General features: G+C 44.2%; 1 protein-coding gene across 1 annotated transcript in view; it reads right to left on the bottom strand.

The window, feature by feature from the left end:
- The window catches only part of COL6A1 (collagen type VI alpha 1 chain), a 59,741-nt gene extending 47,153 nt beyond the window's left edge, over window positions 1-12,588 (bottom strand). Inside the window, exon 1 of the mRNA XM_069733259.1 lies at window positions 12,309-12,588. Coding sequence (XP_069589360.1) covers window positions 12,309-12,486 — 178 coding nt within the window. The 5' untranslated portion in view covers window positions 12,487-12,588. The remainder of the gene's footprint in view (window positions 1-12,308) is intronic.
- Window positions 12,589-18,092: the final 5,504 nt, after the last annotated feature.

Raw genomic sequence — 18,092 nt, 5'->3', positions numbered from 1 at the left:
AATATTAGATTGGCAAGGGTTTAACACACAGCACCCACCAATCAGCTTTTCAAAGTGTTTGTGGCTGCTGGATGTAAACACAAAAGGCAAAGGGTAGTTGGAAAGAACAGCTCTATTCATTGTGTAGCCACTGCTGCCAGGTACTGCAGTACAGCTCCTGAGCTTTGCATCTCAGTTTAACGCATACATTTATGGACCTTTCTTTAGGATTTGTTCTGCAGTACCTGGCTGCTTTGCAGCTCATTTAACGTGTTTACAGCCAGCCAACACCAGAGATAGTAATCATCCAAAACAAAAAGTGCAATACAAAGACACAGTATTAAAATTATTTTTTATTAATTGTAATATAAAATAAAAAATTACTATTTTTCATTATATATACTATTTTCACTATTTTTTTGATTAGGGATTATATGATAAATACACTTGTATATTTATTTATTTATTATACTATCTGTATTAATTAATTTTTCTTTAGTGCAATATTTATGTGTCATGAGTACAGGGTCTATGTAATATTTTGCAAATTTTGAGGTGTCCTGTCATACCATTATAGTGTGTTCGATACTTATCAGCCTTATTTTGTATATTATTATTTTTTTATTTTATATTACAATTAATAAAAAATAATTTTAATACTGTGTCTTTGTATTGCACTTTTTGTTTTGGATGATTTATTTCTAGTGGTGCATGACATATACCTTGCATACAAGTGGTTATTTATTGGATTAACCAGAGATAGTAAGCCCAACCAATCCAATCTTGAACAGGAGCGGTATCCGGAAGCAGACACTACAAAAAGAATGGAGATGGGCTTTGCAGCTCCATTCATTGTATTTATATCTGCCCCCTCCCCGAGCTAATAACATTTGTTCAGTGAGGGTGCCATCTGTCGGGCTGGTAGTCTTTCTCGAAGGTCATCAATATATAGTGACTTTATAACCCCTTTAAGAGATGTGTCCCAATACTTTTGTTCATAGAGTGTATATGTCACGATCCAATTTTGGATTTGTGGCAGATCTGGTTTGCCTCAGTATTAGACCTTTTTTCCTTTCTGGTCATCGGGGGTTAATGCAGTTCCCCCCCCCCGGTGGCCGCTGATGTTACTGCATTGCTGCATTACTGCATTGCTGCTGGGTCAGCTGATATTTGTGTTGACCACTCCCTCCATCCTTTAAGAGGTTACCTGGTTCATCAGCTGACTGTCGGTGTTAGTTCATTCTTCAGCGACCAAGCCAAGAGTAGGAGCTAGCTGGGAACTGTTGTTCTACAGCTGTGTCCGTTGTATCTGGTGTTTCTTCTTGCTGTGCCTTGCAGCATCAAGCTAAGTGTGGTTTTCTTTTACCTTGTCTGTTTACCTATTAATTGTGATATTTATACACTGGGGCAGTCCACCTCCCTTGGGGGGAGAGGGGGTCACTGTTAGGGCCTGCACAGGAGACAGGGATACGCTGGCAGCTCGGGCCTCCTAACCTTCATAGGTACCCCCGAGATAAGGGAAAGCCAGGACGCCTTATAGTGGCAGGGATAGGTGCGGGTTCCAGTACACCGTCCTGCCGCTTTATCGCCGTAAACGGCGTGACAGTATATTACAGTTTTTAAAACTCACTAAATTGTTGTGTGGTTTTTCCACTGTCAAGCTGACATGGACAACTGATATGGCTGCTTACTATGAAATATATCTTAGTCATTAAGAAGCATCACTCACGTACTCTAAGTACTGTACCCAACCTCTTGGAATGGTTATAGGCCTAAGAAGTTTAGTTTCTTCTTAAAATTGGTAAAAATTGTGTATCAGCATCTCTGAGTCAGTGGAATAAGTAGACAAGCAACCTCTAAGTCCATGGAATGATCAGGGATTTTATACAATCACTGGATCATCACACTACACCACTGAGCCATTGTAGGCCACTGGGACTGTAAAAGGAACCTAAACTAACAGGAATGAAAACTAAGTTACTACAAATAGATGTGATGGTACTAGGTCGTTATGAGTGGCCATCAGGTCATAAGTGATGTCTACAACACTATTGGTTCAAGACGGATGCTTACTGGATCAAAATGGATGGGAACTGTTATGAAATGTAATTCAGTACCACAATGGACATAGAGGTCAGCGCACATACAGTGACCTGGCAATAACCCAAAAAACAAGAACGAGCTCTGAGACGTGGGAACTCTGTTGACCGCAATCCCTAATCCTCTCCAACCACACTAAAGGCAGCCGTGGATTGCGCCTAACGCTCCCTATGCAACTCGGCACGGCCTGAGAAACTAGCTAGCCTGAAGACAGAAAATAAGCCTACCTTGCCTCAGAGAAATACCCCAAAGGAAAAGGCAGCCCCCACATATAATGACTGAGAGTTAAGATGAAAAGACAAACGTAGAGATGAAATAGATTTAGCAAAGTGAGGCCCAACTATCTGAACAGAGCGAGGATAGGAAAAGTAACTTTGCGGTCAACACAAAACCCTACAAAAACCACGCAAAGGGGCAAAAAGACCCTCCGTACCGAACTAACGGCACGGAGGTACACCCTCTGCGTCCCAGAGCTTACAGCAAGCAGTAAAAAACAAATTGACAAGCTGGACAGAAAAAAACAGCAAACAAATAGCAAAGAGGAACTTAGCTATGCAGAGCAGCAGGCCACAGGAACGATCCAGGAGGAAACAGGTCCAATACTAGAACATTGACTGGAGGCCAGGATCAAGGCACTAGGTGGAGTTAAATAGAGAAGCACCTAACAACTTCACCACATCACCTGAGGAAGGAAACTCCGAAGCCGCAGTACCACTTTCCTCCACCAACGGAAGCTCACAGAGAGAACCAGCCGAAGTACCACTTGTGACCACAGGAGGGAGCTCTGCCACAGAATTCACAACAGTACCCCCCCCTTGAGGAGGGGTCACCGAACCCTCACCAGAGCTCCCAGGACGACCAGGATGAGCCATATGAAAGGCACGAACAAGATCGGGAGCATGGACATCAGAGGCAAAGACCCAGGAATTATCTTCCTGAGCATAACCCTTCCACTTAACCAGATACTGGAGTTTCCGCCTTGAAACACGAGAATCCAAAATCTTCTCCACAATATACTCCAACTCCCCCTCCACCAAAACCGGGGCATGAGGATCAACAGATGGAACCATAGGTGCCACGTATCTCCGCAACAATGACCTATGGAATACGTTATGTATGGAAAAAGAATCTGGAAGGGTCAGACGAAAAGACACAGGATTAAGAACCTGAGAAATCCTATACGGACCAATAAAACGAGGTTTAAACTTAGGAGAGGAAACCTTCATAGGAATATGACGAGAAGATAACCAAACCAAGTCCCCAACCCGAAGTCGGGGACCCACACAGCATCTGCAATTAGCGAAACGTTGAGCCTTCTCCTGGGACAAAGTCAAATTGTCCACTACATGAGTCCAAATCTGCTGCAACCTGTCCACCACAGTATCCACACCAGGACAGTCCGAAGACTCAACCTGCCCTGAAGAGAAACGAGGATGGAACCCAGAGTTGCAGAAAAACGGTGAAACCAAGGTAGCCGAGCTGGCCCGATTATTAAGGGCGAACTCAGCCAAAGGCAAAAAGGACACCCAGTCATCCTGATCAGCAGAAACAAAGCATCTAAGATATGTTTCCAAGGTCTGATTGGTTCGTTCGGTCTGGCCATTAGTCTGAGGATGGAAAGCCGAGAAAAAGACAAGTCAATGCCCATCCTACCACAAAAGGCTCGCCAAAACCTCGAAACAAACTGGGAACCTCTGTCAGAAACGATATTCTCTGGAATGCCATGTAAACGAACCACATGCTGGAAAAACAATGGCACCAAATCAGAGGAGGAAGGCAATTTAGACAAGGGTACCAAATGGACCATCTTAGAGAAGCGATCACAGACCACCCAAATGACTGACATCTTTTGAGAGACGGGAAGATCTGAAATAAAATCCATAGAGATATGTGTCCAAGGCCTCTTCGGGACCGGCAAGGGCAAAAGCAACCCACTGGCACGAGAACAGCAGGGCTTAGCCCGAGCACAAATCCCACAGGACTGCACAAAAGTACGCAGATCCCGCGACAGAGATGGCCACCAAAAGGATCTAGCCACTAACTCTCTGGTACCAAAGATTCCAGGATGACCAGCCAACACCAAACAATGAACCTCAGAGATAACTTTATTCGTCCACCTATCAGGGACAAACAGTTTCTCCGCTGGGCAACGATCAGGTTTATTAGCCTGAAATTTTTGCAGCACCCGCCGCCAATCAGGGGAGATGGCAGACACAATTACTCCCTCTTTGAGGATACCCGCCGGCTCAGATACACCCGGAGAGTCGGGCACAAAACTCCTAGACAGAGCATCCGCCTTCACATTTTTAGAGCCCGGAAGGTATGAAATCACAAAGTCAAAACGGGCAAAAAACAACGACCAACGAGCTTGTCTAGGATTCAACCGCTTGGCGGACTCGAGATAAGTCAAGTTCTTATGATCAGTCAAGACCACCACGCGATGCTTAGCTCCTTCAAGCCAATGACGCCACTCCTCGAATGCCCACTTCATGGCCAGCAACTCTCGATTGCCCACATCATAATTTCGCTCAGCAGGCGAAAACTTCCTGGAAAAGAAGGTGCATGGTTTCATCACCGAGCAATCAGAACTTCTCTGCGACAAAACAGCCCCTGCTCCAATCTCAGAAGCATCAACCTCGACCTGGAACGGAAGCGAAACATCTGGTTGACACAACACAGGGGCAGAAGAAAAACGACGCTTCAACTCTTGAAAAGCTTCCACCGCAGCAGAAGACCAATTGACCAAATCAGCACCTTTCTTGGTCAAATCGGTCAATGGTTTAGCAATACTAGAAAAATTGCAGATGAAGCGACGATAAAAATTAGCAAAGCCCAGGAACTTTTGCAGACTTTTCAGAGATGTCGGCTGAGTCCAATTATGGATGGCTTGGACCTTAACAGGGTCCATCTCGATAGTAGAAGGGGAAAAGATGAACCCCAAAAATGAAACCTTCTGAACACCAAAGAGACACTTTGATCCCTTCACAAACAAAGAATTAGCACGCAGGACCTGAAACACCATTCTGACCTGCTTCACATGAGACTCCCAATCATCCGAGAAGATCAAAATGTCATCTAAGTACACAATCAGGAATTTATCCAGGTACTCTCGGAAGATGTCATGCATAAAGGACTGAAACACTGATGGAGCATTGGCAAGTCCGAATGGCATTACTAGATACTCAAAATGGCCCTCGGGCGTATTAAATGCAGTTTTCCACTCATCGCCTCGCTTAATACGCACAAGATTATACGCACCACGAAGATCTATCTTGGTGAACCAACTAGCCCCCTTAATCCGAACAAACAAATCAGATAACAATGGCAAGGGGTACTGAAATTTAACCGTGATCTTATTTAGAAGGCGGTAATCTATACAAGGTCTCAGTGAACCATTCTTCTTGGCTACAAAAAAGAACCCTGCTCCTAATGGCGACGATGACGGGCGAATATGCCCCTTCTCCAAAGACTCCTTCACATAACTCCGCATAGCGGCGTGCTCAGGCACAGATAAATTAAACAGTCGACCTTTTGGGAATTTACTACCAGGAATCAAATCGATAGCACAATCACAATCCCTATGCGGAGGTAGGGTATCGGACTTGGGCTCATCAAATAAATCCCGGTAATCAGACAAGAACTCAGGAACCTCAGAAGGGGTGGATGACGAAATAGTCAGAAATGGGACATCACCATGTACCCCCTGACAACCCCAGCTGGACACAGACATGGATTTCCAATCTAATACTGGATTATGGACTTGTAGCCATGGCAACCCCAACACTACCACATCATGCAGATTATGCAACACCAGAAAGCGAATAACCTCCTGATGTGCAGGAGCCATGCACATGGTCAGCTGGGTCCAGTACTGAGGCTTATTCTTGGCCAAAGGCGTAGCATCAATTCCTCTCAATGGAATAGGACACTGCAAGGGCTCCAAGAAAAACCCACAACGCCTAGCATACTCCAAGTCCATCAAATTCAGAGCAGCGCCTGAGTCCACAAATGCCATGACAGAATACGATGACAAAGAGCAGATCAAGGTAACAGACAGAAGAAATTTTGACTGTACCGTACCAATGGTGGCAGACCTAGCGAACCGCTTAGTGCGCTTAGGACAATCAGAGATAGCATGAGTGGAATCACCACAGTAGAAACAAAGCCCATTCAGACGTCTGTGTTCTTGCCGTTCAACTCAGTCCTATCGCACTGCATAGGCTCAGGTTTAAGCTCAGGTAATACCGCCAAATGGTGCACAGATTTACGCTCGCGCAAGCGTCGACCGATCTGAATGGCCAAAGACATAGACTCATTCAGACCAGCAGGCATAGGAAATCCCACCTTGACATCCTTAAGGGCTTCCGAGAGACCTTTTCTGAAAATAGCTGCGAGCGCACCTTCATTCCACTGAGTGAGTACGGACCACTTTCTAAATTTCTGACAATATACATCTATTTCATCCTGACCCTGACACAGAGCCAGCAAATTCTTCTCTGCCTGATCCACAGAATTAGGCTCATCGTACAGCAATCCGAGCGCCAGGAAAAATGCATCGATATTACTTAATGCAGGATCTCCTGACGCAAGAGAAAATGCCCAGTCCTGAGGGTCGCCACGCAAAAAAGAAATAACGATCCTAACTTGTTGAACTGGGTCACCAGAGGAGCGAGGTTTCAAAGCCAGAAATAGTTTACAATTATTTTTGAAACTCAGAAATTTAGTTCTATCTCCAAAAAACAAATCAGGAATAGGAATTCTCGGTTCTAACATAGAATTCTGAACCACAAAGTCTTGAATACTTTGTACTCTTGCAGTGAGCTGATCCACACATGAAAACAGACCTTTAATGTCCATTGCTACACCTGTGTCCTGAACCACCCAAATGTCTAGGGGAAAAAAAAGGCAAAACACAGTGCAAAGAAAAAAAAATGGTCTCAGAACTTCTTTTTTCCCTCTATTGGGAATCATTAGTACTTTTGGCCTCCAGTACTGTTATGAAAGGTAATTCAGTACCACAATGGACATAGAGGTCAGCGCACATACAGTGACCTGGCAATAACCCAAAAAACAAGAACGAGCTCTGAGACGTGGGAACTCTGTTGACCGCAATCCCTAATCCTCTCCAACCACACTAAAGGCAGCCGTGGATTGCGCCTAACGCTCCCTATGCAACTCGGCACGGCCTGAGAAACTAGCTAGCCTGAAGATAGAAAATAAGCCTACCTTGCCTCAGAGAAATACCCCAAAGGAAAAGGCAGCCCCCACATATAATGACTGAGAGTTAAGATGAAAAGACAAACGTAGAGATGAAATAGATTTAGCAAAGTGAGGCCCAACTATCTGAACAGAGCGAGGATAGGAAAGGTAACTTTGCGGTCAACACAAAACCCTACAAAAACCACGCAAAGGGGCAAAAAGACCCTCCGTACCGAACTAACGGCACGGAGGTACACCCTCTGCGTCCCAGAGCTTCCAGCAAGCAGTAAAAAACAAATTGACAAGCTGGACAGAAAAAAACAGCAAACAAATAGCAAAGAGGAACTTAGCTATGCAGAGCAGCAGGTCACAGGAACGATCCAGGAGGAAACAGGTCCAATACTAGAACATTGACTGGAGGCCAGGATCAAAGCACTAGGTGGAGTTAAATAGAGCAGCACCTAACGACTTCACCACATCACCTGAGGAAGGAAACTCCGAAGCCGCAGTACCACTTTCCTCCACCAACGGAAGCTCACAGAGAGAACCAGCCGAAGTACCACTTGTGACCACAGGAGGGAGCTCTGCCACAGAATTCACAACAGGGAACCAACAACTGGAACTCACTGGATGGTTACTAAGTAATCAGGGATTGCTACTGAACAACCAGTTAACCTGACCCAGCCGGGAGGTCACTCGCTGTTAAATATAACTTCCTAGATCACCATGGGTAATCTCTACTTCTGGATTCACACCAAATCACTAGAACAGATTGACAGCAACTCTAATGCCACCTATTAGATGTAGAAATCCTAAACATCAATATTGACCCTTTAATGATCCTTGCCACATGATTTAGCATTAAAAGCCAAACTAAAAACTCTATTTTGCAGATGTTTTTGGGGGTGTTTGCCCCAAGTCACGTGGCAATGCTTGTTAAGGGGTCTATATTGACTTTAGGATTGCTACATCCAATAGGTGGCATAAGAGATCCTGTTCTCTCTGAAGAGATTATTTGCATATTTAAATTCCCAGAAGAGCACTGCATGGCCTATAAGTCTCCTTATGTTCACTTGGCACTCTCCACAAGGAGAACCTTTACCTCTTGGATCAACTAAAACAGAATGGGTCACAGATGGCACCTAAATCACCAATAATCACTAGGCATAACATTAATTATAAAATGCCAGTCTTGTAAGTCAAACCCATTGGATCATCAGGCTGCCACAACACATTGTAAATGATCAAAATGTTATCAAAACCAACTGGGCCAGTGCCATCTCCACGAAGTATTGGTACTTAGCAGGAGACTCGGCACTGCATCAGTGGATCACAGGATGTTTTAGACACAATACTATTTACTGGTTAGAAATATCTGAATATTTTCACTTATGGCATCAAAAATATCACTGGGTCATAATGGACTGAAACTGTAAACAATGAAATTACATTTGGCTGGTTCACCAAAAACTGTTCAGCGTATCGAAGACATCAGTGGATCAGCAACACAAGCAATATGTGTTGAATTAATTGACATCATTTATGAACGATGGCCAATATAGTATTTATGCAGCCATTTGTGCTGACCTAGTTTTCATTCCTATTAGTTTAGGTTCTCTATACAGACCCAGTGGCGGACTCCAATGCCGTGTCGGTGGTACAGGGTGACAATCCAGTGATTTTATAATATCCCTGATTACTCTAGGACGAAGGTCTTATTCTACTGACAGACCTCCAGTGCCACTGTAGAAAATTGTTCAAGGACATTGTTATGTGTATACAATTTCCTAATATATTCATGTAGGATCACTTTATCCCTAACACCTAAGTTCAAAGGTCAACCTGGGAAAGATCTCAACACTGATTCTCAGTGTTCTATGTCAAATGGGAGTGGTCTTTATGGGGTGTGGTATAAAGGGGCATGGTTAAAGGAGTGCTAGAAGGCTAAAATATATCTGCGGTGCAGCTACAGACAGAGAAGGCCAAAGAAAAGCAAACGGAAAAAATAAGGACACGTGTGGCACCCCAGAGTCCGGTTGCCACGGTGACATTGCCTCTCTCTGAGTGGTGATATCATGCCTGGAAGCAGGAAGAGGTCCCCATGCCAGGTAATACACAGCATGCATCACAATTCCTGCTTCAGGCCAGAAGGGGGAGCTCTAGACCAGACTTCAGGGGAGCTGCTCTCTGGTCGGGAGGAGGAGTCAGTGTAGTATTTTAGGAAGTTACTCGGAGAGAGAAGTGGAGACAAGGGCTCTGGGAAATTGCAGCTGCATGAGAACTGACCCCGGAGTGGAGCGCTGACTAAAGGGACGCCAGAGTCCTTGGCTGTGTGGGTGCTTTACGCCCCAACAGCCGTATCTGGCAGGCAGGTGATTGCAAGCTCCCTGGCCACACCGAACACCCGGAGGCACCGCAGCAGACCAAGAGCCCAGGGCTGCTAGTGAACAGGCAGTGCTCATGATAGGCTCGCGGTGTCTGCCATACAGGTCAGAGCCAACACATAGGAGAGGGCTGCAGCTAGTTACAGGCAGCAGGGACCCGAAAATAGAGTGCAGCAGGAAGGCTTCCAACCCTTCCTGGCAAGGTGAACCCTCTGAATGCTTCCAGGCTAGCTGCACTCCTGCTGTCATCTGTAACTGGTACCCCGGACTGCATGTTCATCTACCAAGAGGTGAAGGTAAAGAAAACTGCACTTTTCTGCGTCCCTTGCTTATTTTCTGCACCCGAACACTCACCACCACCTGAACCGACTGTTTTATCTGCCCTGGAGCCCCTGCTCTACCCATGGGGAGCTGTACCACCTTTGCTGCGTCACCATCGGCCCCAGTGGACCTGAACCGCAGCATCGGCCATCTCTTGCCGAACACCAGTGGTGGCGTCATGAATCAATCCCATATAACTACTCCCCTTGCATTTTTATTGCATGCCCAGGGGCACGGACCCGGGTCACAGCCCCTTGACTTCCCCAAAGAACTGTCCGGCCCGGTCCCGAGTACCCCACGGCCCTGATGGGCATGGGCATTGTACATGATTGTACATCATTTGCACATCATTAACATGACTATCCATCCTATGATGTCCAGAATTCCACAACTTTTCCTTCTTGGTATTGCAGTTTTATTCCTGAGAAGAGTATAATCACTTCACAACTACTTTTTTTTCACAAAATATACGGTATATCTTCATATAATTATCCTAACCTACACACAATTAGGGGCCTCTAACCTCTGTGGTAAGAGAAGTGAAGAGGAGCAGGGTCGTTGCTGGCAGCTACCTTATCCTAACGGTACAAAAAAGAGTGGGAAATGAGGCCACTAGATGGCAGCATTGCACATTAGTAGAACACAGCAGCTGATTGGTTGGATCTATGGTAGTCTACTTGCACTTCATGAGATCGGACGTAGATTGTAGATTGTGCCCCAAAAAGTAGGAAGCGCGACTCAACAACGCAGCAAGATCTTCTGCCTGTTGAGTCATTGGGTCAATAGCAAAGGTGACCAGGTGATTGGGTATAAAATCCAGGTGACACCCAAGAAAACCCTGAGAGCTGAGAGGCCTGATAAAGTACACTAATCTGGCAAAAAAGTCCAGTTTTCTACAGTTGTTTGCTCCATTTTAGTATCTTTAGTATTTGTAACTTATTCTCTAAACGTTTTGCAGCACTTTTTAAGTTGCCTTTCTTTTTTAAGGCTTTTCTTTTATTTTATCTCTATAACTTTGCTTATCCAGATGTTTTAAACAGTGCCATGAAATGTGACTTTTACCAAAGGTAAATGTTTTAGCAAATATCACTTTGGTTACAGCCTAGCAAAAGGTTCTGGAGGATTGTCCGACTTGTCACATTTTTGCAATTTTTCAAAACAATTGTGACTTTTGGTGGTGAAAAGTCACTGAACTAAACTGCTTGAGGACAAAAATAAAGATCATTTTTGACAAATTCATGAACCGCGTGTTCCATTTTGAAGAATTTGTGGCAAAAAACATCAGCGAGACTAAACAAGACTAAATTCAAAGAAAAAAAAAAAGAAGACAGTAAAGAAACAAGACAAAAAAAAGAAGCAAGAAAAAAGAAGAAATAAATCCCAAATGATGAATCGGGCCCGTTGTCTCATACAGCTAATGTTGAACAAAAGGTAAAAAAAAGTTATAACTGCAAAAAAGAAAAAAAAAATGTTTTGTTCCTCAAAGCCAAAATTCGGATTCTTATGGGATAATAAAACTGTTATACATTATTTCCATACACATTGTGGGCTAAAAATACATAATGACCCATTATGTATAGTGATAAGAGAAGCAGTTTGGATTTTACCCCAAATCTGATTTTGTCCATACAATCAATATACGTGTAAAGTTTCAATATTTAACACTAAGTCATTATGTAAAGTTCACAAAGTATTCATTAAAATAATTCTACATCCACATTTTTCAATGGAAAGTTTAATAAAACAGCCGACTAGTCACTTCTTCCAGGCTCCCTACCACCAGTATACAGTTAATATTCCCACATAGTCATTGGCTACTATTTGCCCCATTGTGTCTTTTGTGGTGTCTCCTCCCACCGATGCGGCAAAACCTCCGCCCAAAATATTATCTCTTTTTTTTTTATTTCCAAAATTACAGAGGTGGGTGGACACGTTACCTCTGCACGATCTACGGATAACTGTAAGCGAAGCATTGCCCTGATTAAAGGAAGGTAATACGTTGTCGCCAAATAATACGGATTCTTATAAGGTCGCGATGAAAAATAAAACAAACTTGGTCGAAATATCTGATACTATAAAATCATAAAAGAAGAACAGTAAATATAAGAAACCAGAATCCGACACACTTCCATGTATCTATCATTTCCAGCACACGCTACTTAGACTACGATTCACATTCCCCCAAAATTTGGTGGTGATGGGAACGAGATGTTACTTCGACTTGGCAAACGCTAAACCTTATGATCATTATTATCAGTCTGGATCATGAGTCTGGGATGAAGATAGGTAGAAGTTACTGGAAAATCAAAGATCATGTAATGTTACCTTGATAGGAAGATTTTCTGTCTGGAGGGGGGAAAAAGATCTCAGTACCAGGTCCAGTGCCAGGCAGGGATGGTTCCTTGATGGGGCCCTGACCTTGGCCCTGCTGTGCTGTGCCACCTCCTAGCAAAAGGTAAAGGTGCAGCAGGGTCACAGGGAGGTCTCCCCTCAGCATCTTCATGGTGCCCCCTGTATCCCAGGAAGGAGGGGAGCTGGAAGTTCAGCCTGAGCCTGACAATGCTGCTGAGAATGCAGAGCTCACACACACAGCTCAGAGAGGGGCAGTGCACACTTCCACAGGGAGGGGAGACACATTTACAGAGGATGGTCCTTGTGAAAAAGGAGGGTCAGCCTGGCAAGCCTTCATTGTGACCCTGACAGGGGAGTTGACCAGGACATCTCTGTGCACAGAGGGGCTGCTCATGCTGACAGGGGGGTAGAGCATTTTAAAGGAAACCAAGGAGCAGGCAGTGACTGGCAGAGGACGGTGTCTGAGTTGTTACCCAGTGGGATTTTCTTGTTTGGGAATAGTAAAATAATAATCATAAAATGATGCCTTAGGGTAAGTTCACACAGGACTTTTTTGTTGCGTTTTTAAATGCTAATTTTCAGCTGCTTTTTCCAGTAACAGCAAAGCCTATGAGATTTCAGAAGTCTCATGCACACACATTGGTTTTTTGTTTGATCAGTATTTTGTGCTTTGCTGCGGTTTTTTTTTTACATAGAGCGTGTCACTTCTTTCAGCGTTTTTGCGGCGTTTTTTCACCCATTGACTTGAATGAGTGTTGAAAAAAACGCAGCAAAAACGCAGGTATCATTATTTGCTGCGTTTTTGCTGCTGAAAATCCAAGGGCATTAGCCTGGAAAAAGAGAAAAAAAACGCACCAGAAATATGCACCAAAAAAACGCACCAAATACGCAACAAAAACCACCAAAAAACGCACCAAAAACGCACCTATAAGCAACTGAAAATTAGCATAAAAACGCAGCAAAAATACGCAGCAAAAAAGTCCTGTGTGAACTTACCCTATATGTAACAGAATAATGAATGCTACATTATCATTAGCATGACTGTTATTAACATTGTTATTAAGGAATAAATTGCTAAAGTGTTTTCTAAACCGTCACATTTGAGACTGTTAATATAAATCGTGTTACATTGTTGCGCCCTTTCCACTCAATACAGGGGACTCACTGACCGTGGGGTGAGACTTCGGCTAAGCACAGGGTCAGCTTTAGGATGGATGTGGCGATGTCTCTCCCTTTTGGTGTACAATACAGTGCCCAAATAACAATTTTGTATAGTGCCCAGTGGCAGACTTGTAAATCCTAACATTGTGCACAGAGCACACTGTGAGGATTCTCCAGTGTTGGCACTGTCCGGTTATATACAGTCCACGTGACTGCAGACTTGTGAATCCTAACATTGTGCACAGAGCACACTGTGAGGATTCTCCAGTGTTGGCACTGTCCAGTTATATACAGTCCACGTGACTGCAGACTTGTGAATCCTAACATTGCGCACAGAGCACACTGTGAGGATTCTCCAGTGCCGGGAGCGGCGGGAGCATGATCGCAGGTATGGGATTTACATATATGTGGTCACATGCTGTCAAGACGTGCATGTCCTGGCTCATTGCATGTGTCTACAAGCAGGTCGGAAACAGTCTAGTAAGATTGTGGCCAGGAGTATGCATATCACATACTTGCAGTCACACGGCCGCCTTCTTGTGTCCCCGGCCGCAGAGAATCCTTACATCGTGCAGTGGTCGTGATGTCAGGATTCACAAGTCTGCAGTCATATAGAGCGACTGCAAACTTGTAGCTTAAGACCGGACAACCCCTCTAAAGGTCTAATCTCATGTTTCATCCTCAAGAGTGGGCCACTATTCTGCCTTGCTGTGGTGCGATGTGCTGCTGATGACTGACAGTTTAACCCAGCGACATAGTTGCACCACTGGGCCGAGCTGTGCAATCTGTGGTGCTGCAAGCAGAGGCAGATTTACCTCTGCGGTACAGGTGGAGCGCAGGGGCACTAAGCTGTCTAGAAGATCAGCACTTACAAACTCTATTACAAAGGGCTTGTAAGCACTGCACATTCTTGGACACCACTTCTAGACTGCAGTAGTGGCCGGTAACCTAGCCAATAAGTTTTAACCAATAAAATGTAAAATTGAGAACAGAAAGGATTTTAAAAAAGAAGCAAACTGGAAAGTTGCTTGTTTTTTTTTCAAGCACTTTGCAATTATAAGCATTAGTGATGTTGAAACTAACCCCTTAAAGCGCCACTCCAGGGTTTTTATTTTTTTAATTTCAGCTCTGGAGTGGTGCCACTAATTTCAGTTTTACCGCACCTGATATTATACTCACCAGCTCTTCCCGGCGTCGCTCCTCTCGCTTGCCACCATTTTGTGACCGCAACTTCGGACTGAGAGGAAGTCAGAGGTAAAAGTCATTAGTTCTCAATGTAAGTCTATGAGAGCTGAGTTCTGGGCTCATTCTGGCCTCATAGACTTACATTAAGTAGTGACTTCCATTTAGCCAAGCAAACAGTGGAGCGATCCGGCAAATCAAACTGCTGGAGACCAACTAGAGCGGCGCCGAGAACAGATCATTCGGTGGCCCTGTCGGCATATACGTTTGAACCCCCCACAAAATGGGATTTTACATATGCGCCGATGGGACCTAGACTGTAATGGTGCCGGGAAAGCAAATGTGAGCTCTGAAGTACATCATTTTCGAGAGTGTACGCCAACAGGAGGGGGACACACAGATGTAGTAGACTGCGCCTGAGTGTCCGCCTCCAGTAGGGACACACTCCCGAAAATTATGCACATCAGAGCGCACGTTTGCTCTCCTGGCACCATGATAGTCTATGGCCCCGTTGGTGCATATGTCCGAATCCCGTTTTCTGCTGGGGGGGGATTCGGACGTATGCCCGCAGAAAACGAGATTTGGACGTATGCCCCGACGATGCCACCGAGCGTTATCGCCCAATGCAATGTGAAAGCGCTCTTAGTGGTTGTGTTATAGTGGATTTATGAACTGTAATGTGATGTAGGAAAATGGACCGAAAATTCAGGCGCTAGCAGAAAGTCCATTCAATAGGATGGGGTCTCTTTGTACATTAATTATTTGTGTAAAATACTCCATTCAGATTGAAGCACAACTATTTATGACTTTGAACCAAAGAAGTCCAAATCCTAAACATGACTTTTACACAAATAAAGGAGACTCCATCCCACTGAGCGGACTATTCACGCTGCACCTGCACGTTGGCTCCATTCTTTTGCCCCCACAGCATTAAAGTTTGACACTTTTATGGTATGTATGGCTTATGAAGATGGAACTTCTTATTTTTATTTTCTTTATTCTTATAGCTTGTATACTTTAATACTGCCTATGGCTCAGCTAAATAACATTGCACTGGATATTTCCGTATTACCTAATTTAATTAATAGAACCAACAATATGGACTTGATGATGGCTTCCAACTTGTTGTTTGTAAACCAGCAATAATCCTGTTTATGGATCTTTTATTATAAGCATGCGCCTCTGTTTCTACTCTGGTGGCTGATGCTTGTACTCATATAGTGCCTGAATGTATATTTGACCACTGATTGTGGAGCGCCTGCTGACGTATAAGAAATATAAGAACTTTATAAGTAAGCAAAATAAACTAATAAACACAAGCATGAACCTAAAATAAATATATTACACAAGTCTAAGATATTATTCATTTCTGTGGTTCTGTCCCAAAAATGAACCGGTAAGACTAATTGGAAATACGGTCATGTCTGGGTGAAGTTTCAAAAATTGGTGTTTTCCATAATTAAACTGGTTTACCTACTAAATCAATTATTAGGATAAGCGTGGGCGTAACGACCGTGGTCACAGAGATTGTGACCGCAACCAGGACTGGCAGGTGAGGGGCTCAGCAATACACACTGCCGGCCAATCAGAGGCCAGCAACTGACATCAGCATGCACATGGCTGGGGACCCAAGCAGTGACGTCATGCTCTCCCGCCAATTGCACAATGAAGTCAGATGCCGGCTTCAGAAGAAGACACTGTGTGGCGGGGGAGCGGTGGGAGGTGAGTATAACTGTTTATTGTTTCGTTATACATTAAAGAACAGCAGCAGAATGGGGGACATATACCAGAACGGAGGACATATATACCAGGATGGGGGATAATATATACCAGGACGGAGGACATATATACCAGGACGGAGGACATATATACCATGACAGAGGACATATATACCGGGATGGGGGACATATATACCAGTATGGGGGACATATACCAGAACAGAGGACATATATACCAGGATGGGGGATAATATACCACAGGACGGAGGACATATATACCAGGATGGGGGATAATATATACCAGGACAGAGGACATATATACCAGGATGGGGGATAATATACCCCAGGACCGAGGACATATATACCAGGATGGGGGATAATATACCCCAGGACAGAGGACATATATACCAGAACGGAGGACATATATACCAGAACGGAGGACATATATACCATGACAGAGGACATATATACCGGGATGGGGGACATATATACCAGTATGGGGGATAATATATACCAGGACGGAGGACACATATACCAGGACGGAGGACATATATACCAGGATGGGGGATAATATACCCCAGGAAGGAAGGACATATATACCAGGACAGAGGACATATATACCGGGATGGGGGACATATATACCAGGATGGGGGACATACCAGAACGGAGGACATATATACCAGGACATGGGACATATATACCAGGATGGGGGATAATATACCCCAGGAAGGATGGACATATATACCAGGACGGAGGATATATATACCAGGATGGGGGATAATATACCCCAGGAAGGAAGGACATATATACCAGGACAGAGAACATATATACCGGGATGGGGGACATATATACCAGGATGGGGGACATACCAGAACGGAGGACATATATACCAGGACATGGGACATATATACCAGGATGGGGGATAATATACCCCAGGAAGGACGGACATATATACCAGGACGGAGGACATATATACCAGGATGGGGGATAATATACCCCAGGAAGGAAGGACATATACACCAGGACGGAGGACATATATACCGGGATGGGGGACATATATACCAGGATGGGGGACATACCAGAACGGAGGACATATATACCAGGACATGGGACATATATACCAGGAAGGAGGACATATATACCATGACAGAGGACATATATACCAGGATGGGGGACATATATACCAGGATGGGGGACATATACGCCAGGGTGGGGGATATATATACCAGGACGGAGGACATACATACCATGACGGAATACATATATACCAGGACAGGGACTTTTAGCAGGATGGAGGACAAATATACCAGGGCGGAGGACATATATACCAAGATGGGGACATATATGCCAGCATGGGGGACATATATACCAGGATAGGGGACATATTTACCAGGATGGCGGATATATACCAGTATGGGGCCCAGGATAGTGGACATATATACCAGCATGGGGGATATTTATACCAGGATGTGGCCAGGAAGGAGAACATACATACCAGGATAAAGCACATATACAGGTCCTTCTCAAAAAATTAGCATATAGTGTTAAATTTCATTATTTACCATAATGTAATGATTACAATTAAACTTTCATATATTATAGATTCATTATCCACCAACTGAAATTTGTCAGGTCTTTTATTGTTTTAATACTGATGATTTTGGCATACAACTCCTGATAACCCAAAAAACCTGTC

The sequence above is a fragment of the Ranitomeya imitator genome, chromosome 7 (genome assembly GCF_032444005.1).
Source record: "Ranitomeya imitator isolate aRanImi1 chromosome 7, aRanImi1.pri, whole genome shotgun sequence".
In the NCBI taxonomy this organism is placed as follows: Eukaryota; Metazoa; Chordata; class Amphibia; order Anura; family Dendrobatidae; genus Ranitomeya; species Ranitomeya imitator.
The sequence above is the reverse complement of the archived record's forward strand: the minus strand, read 5'-3'. Positions and strand labels throughout refer to the sequence as shown.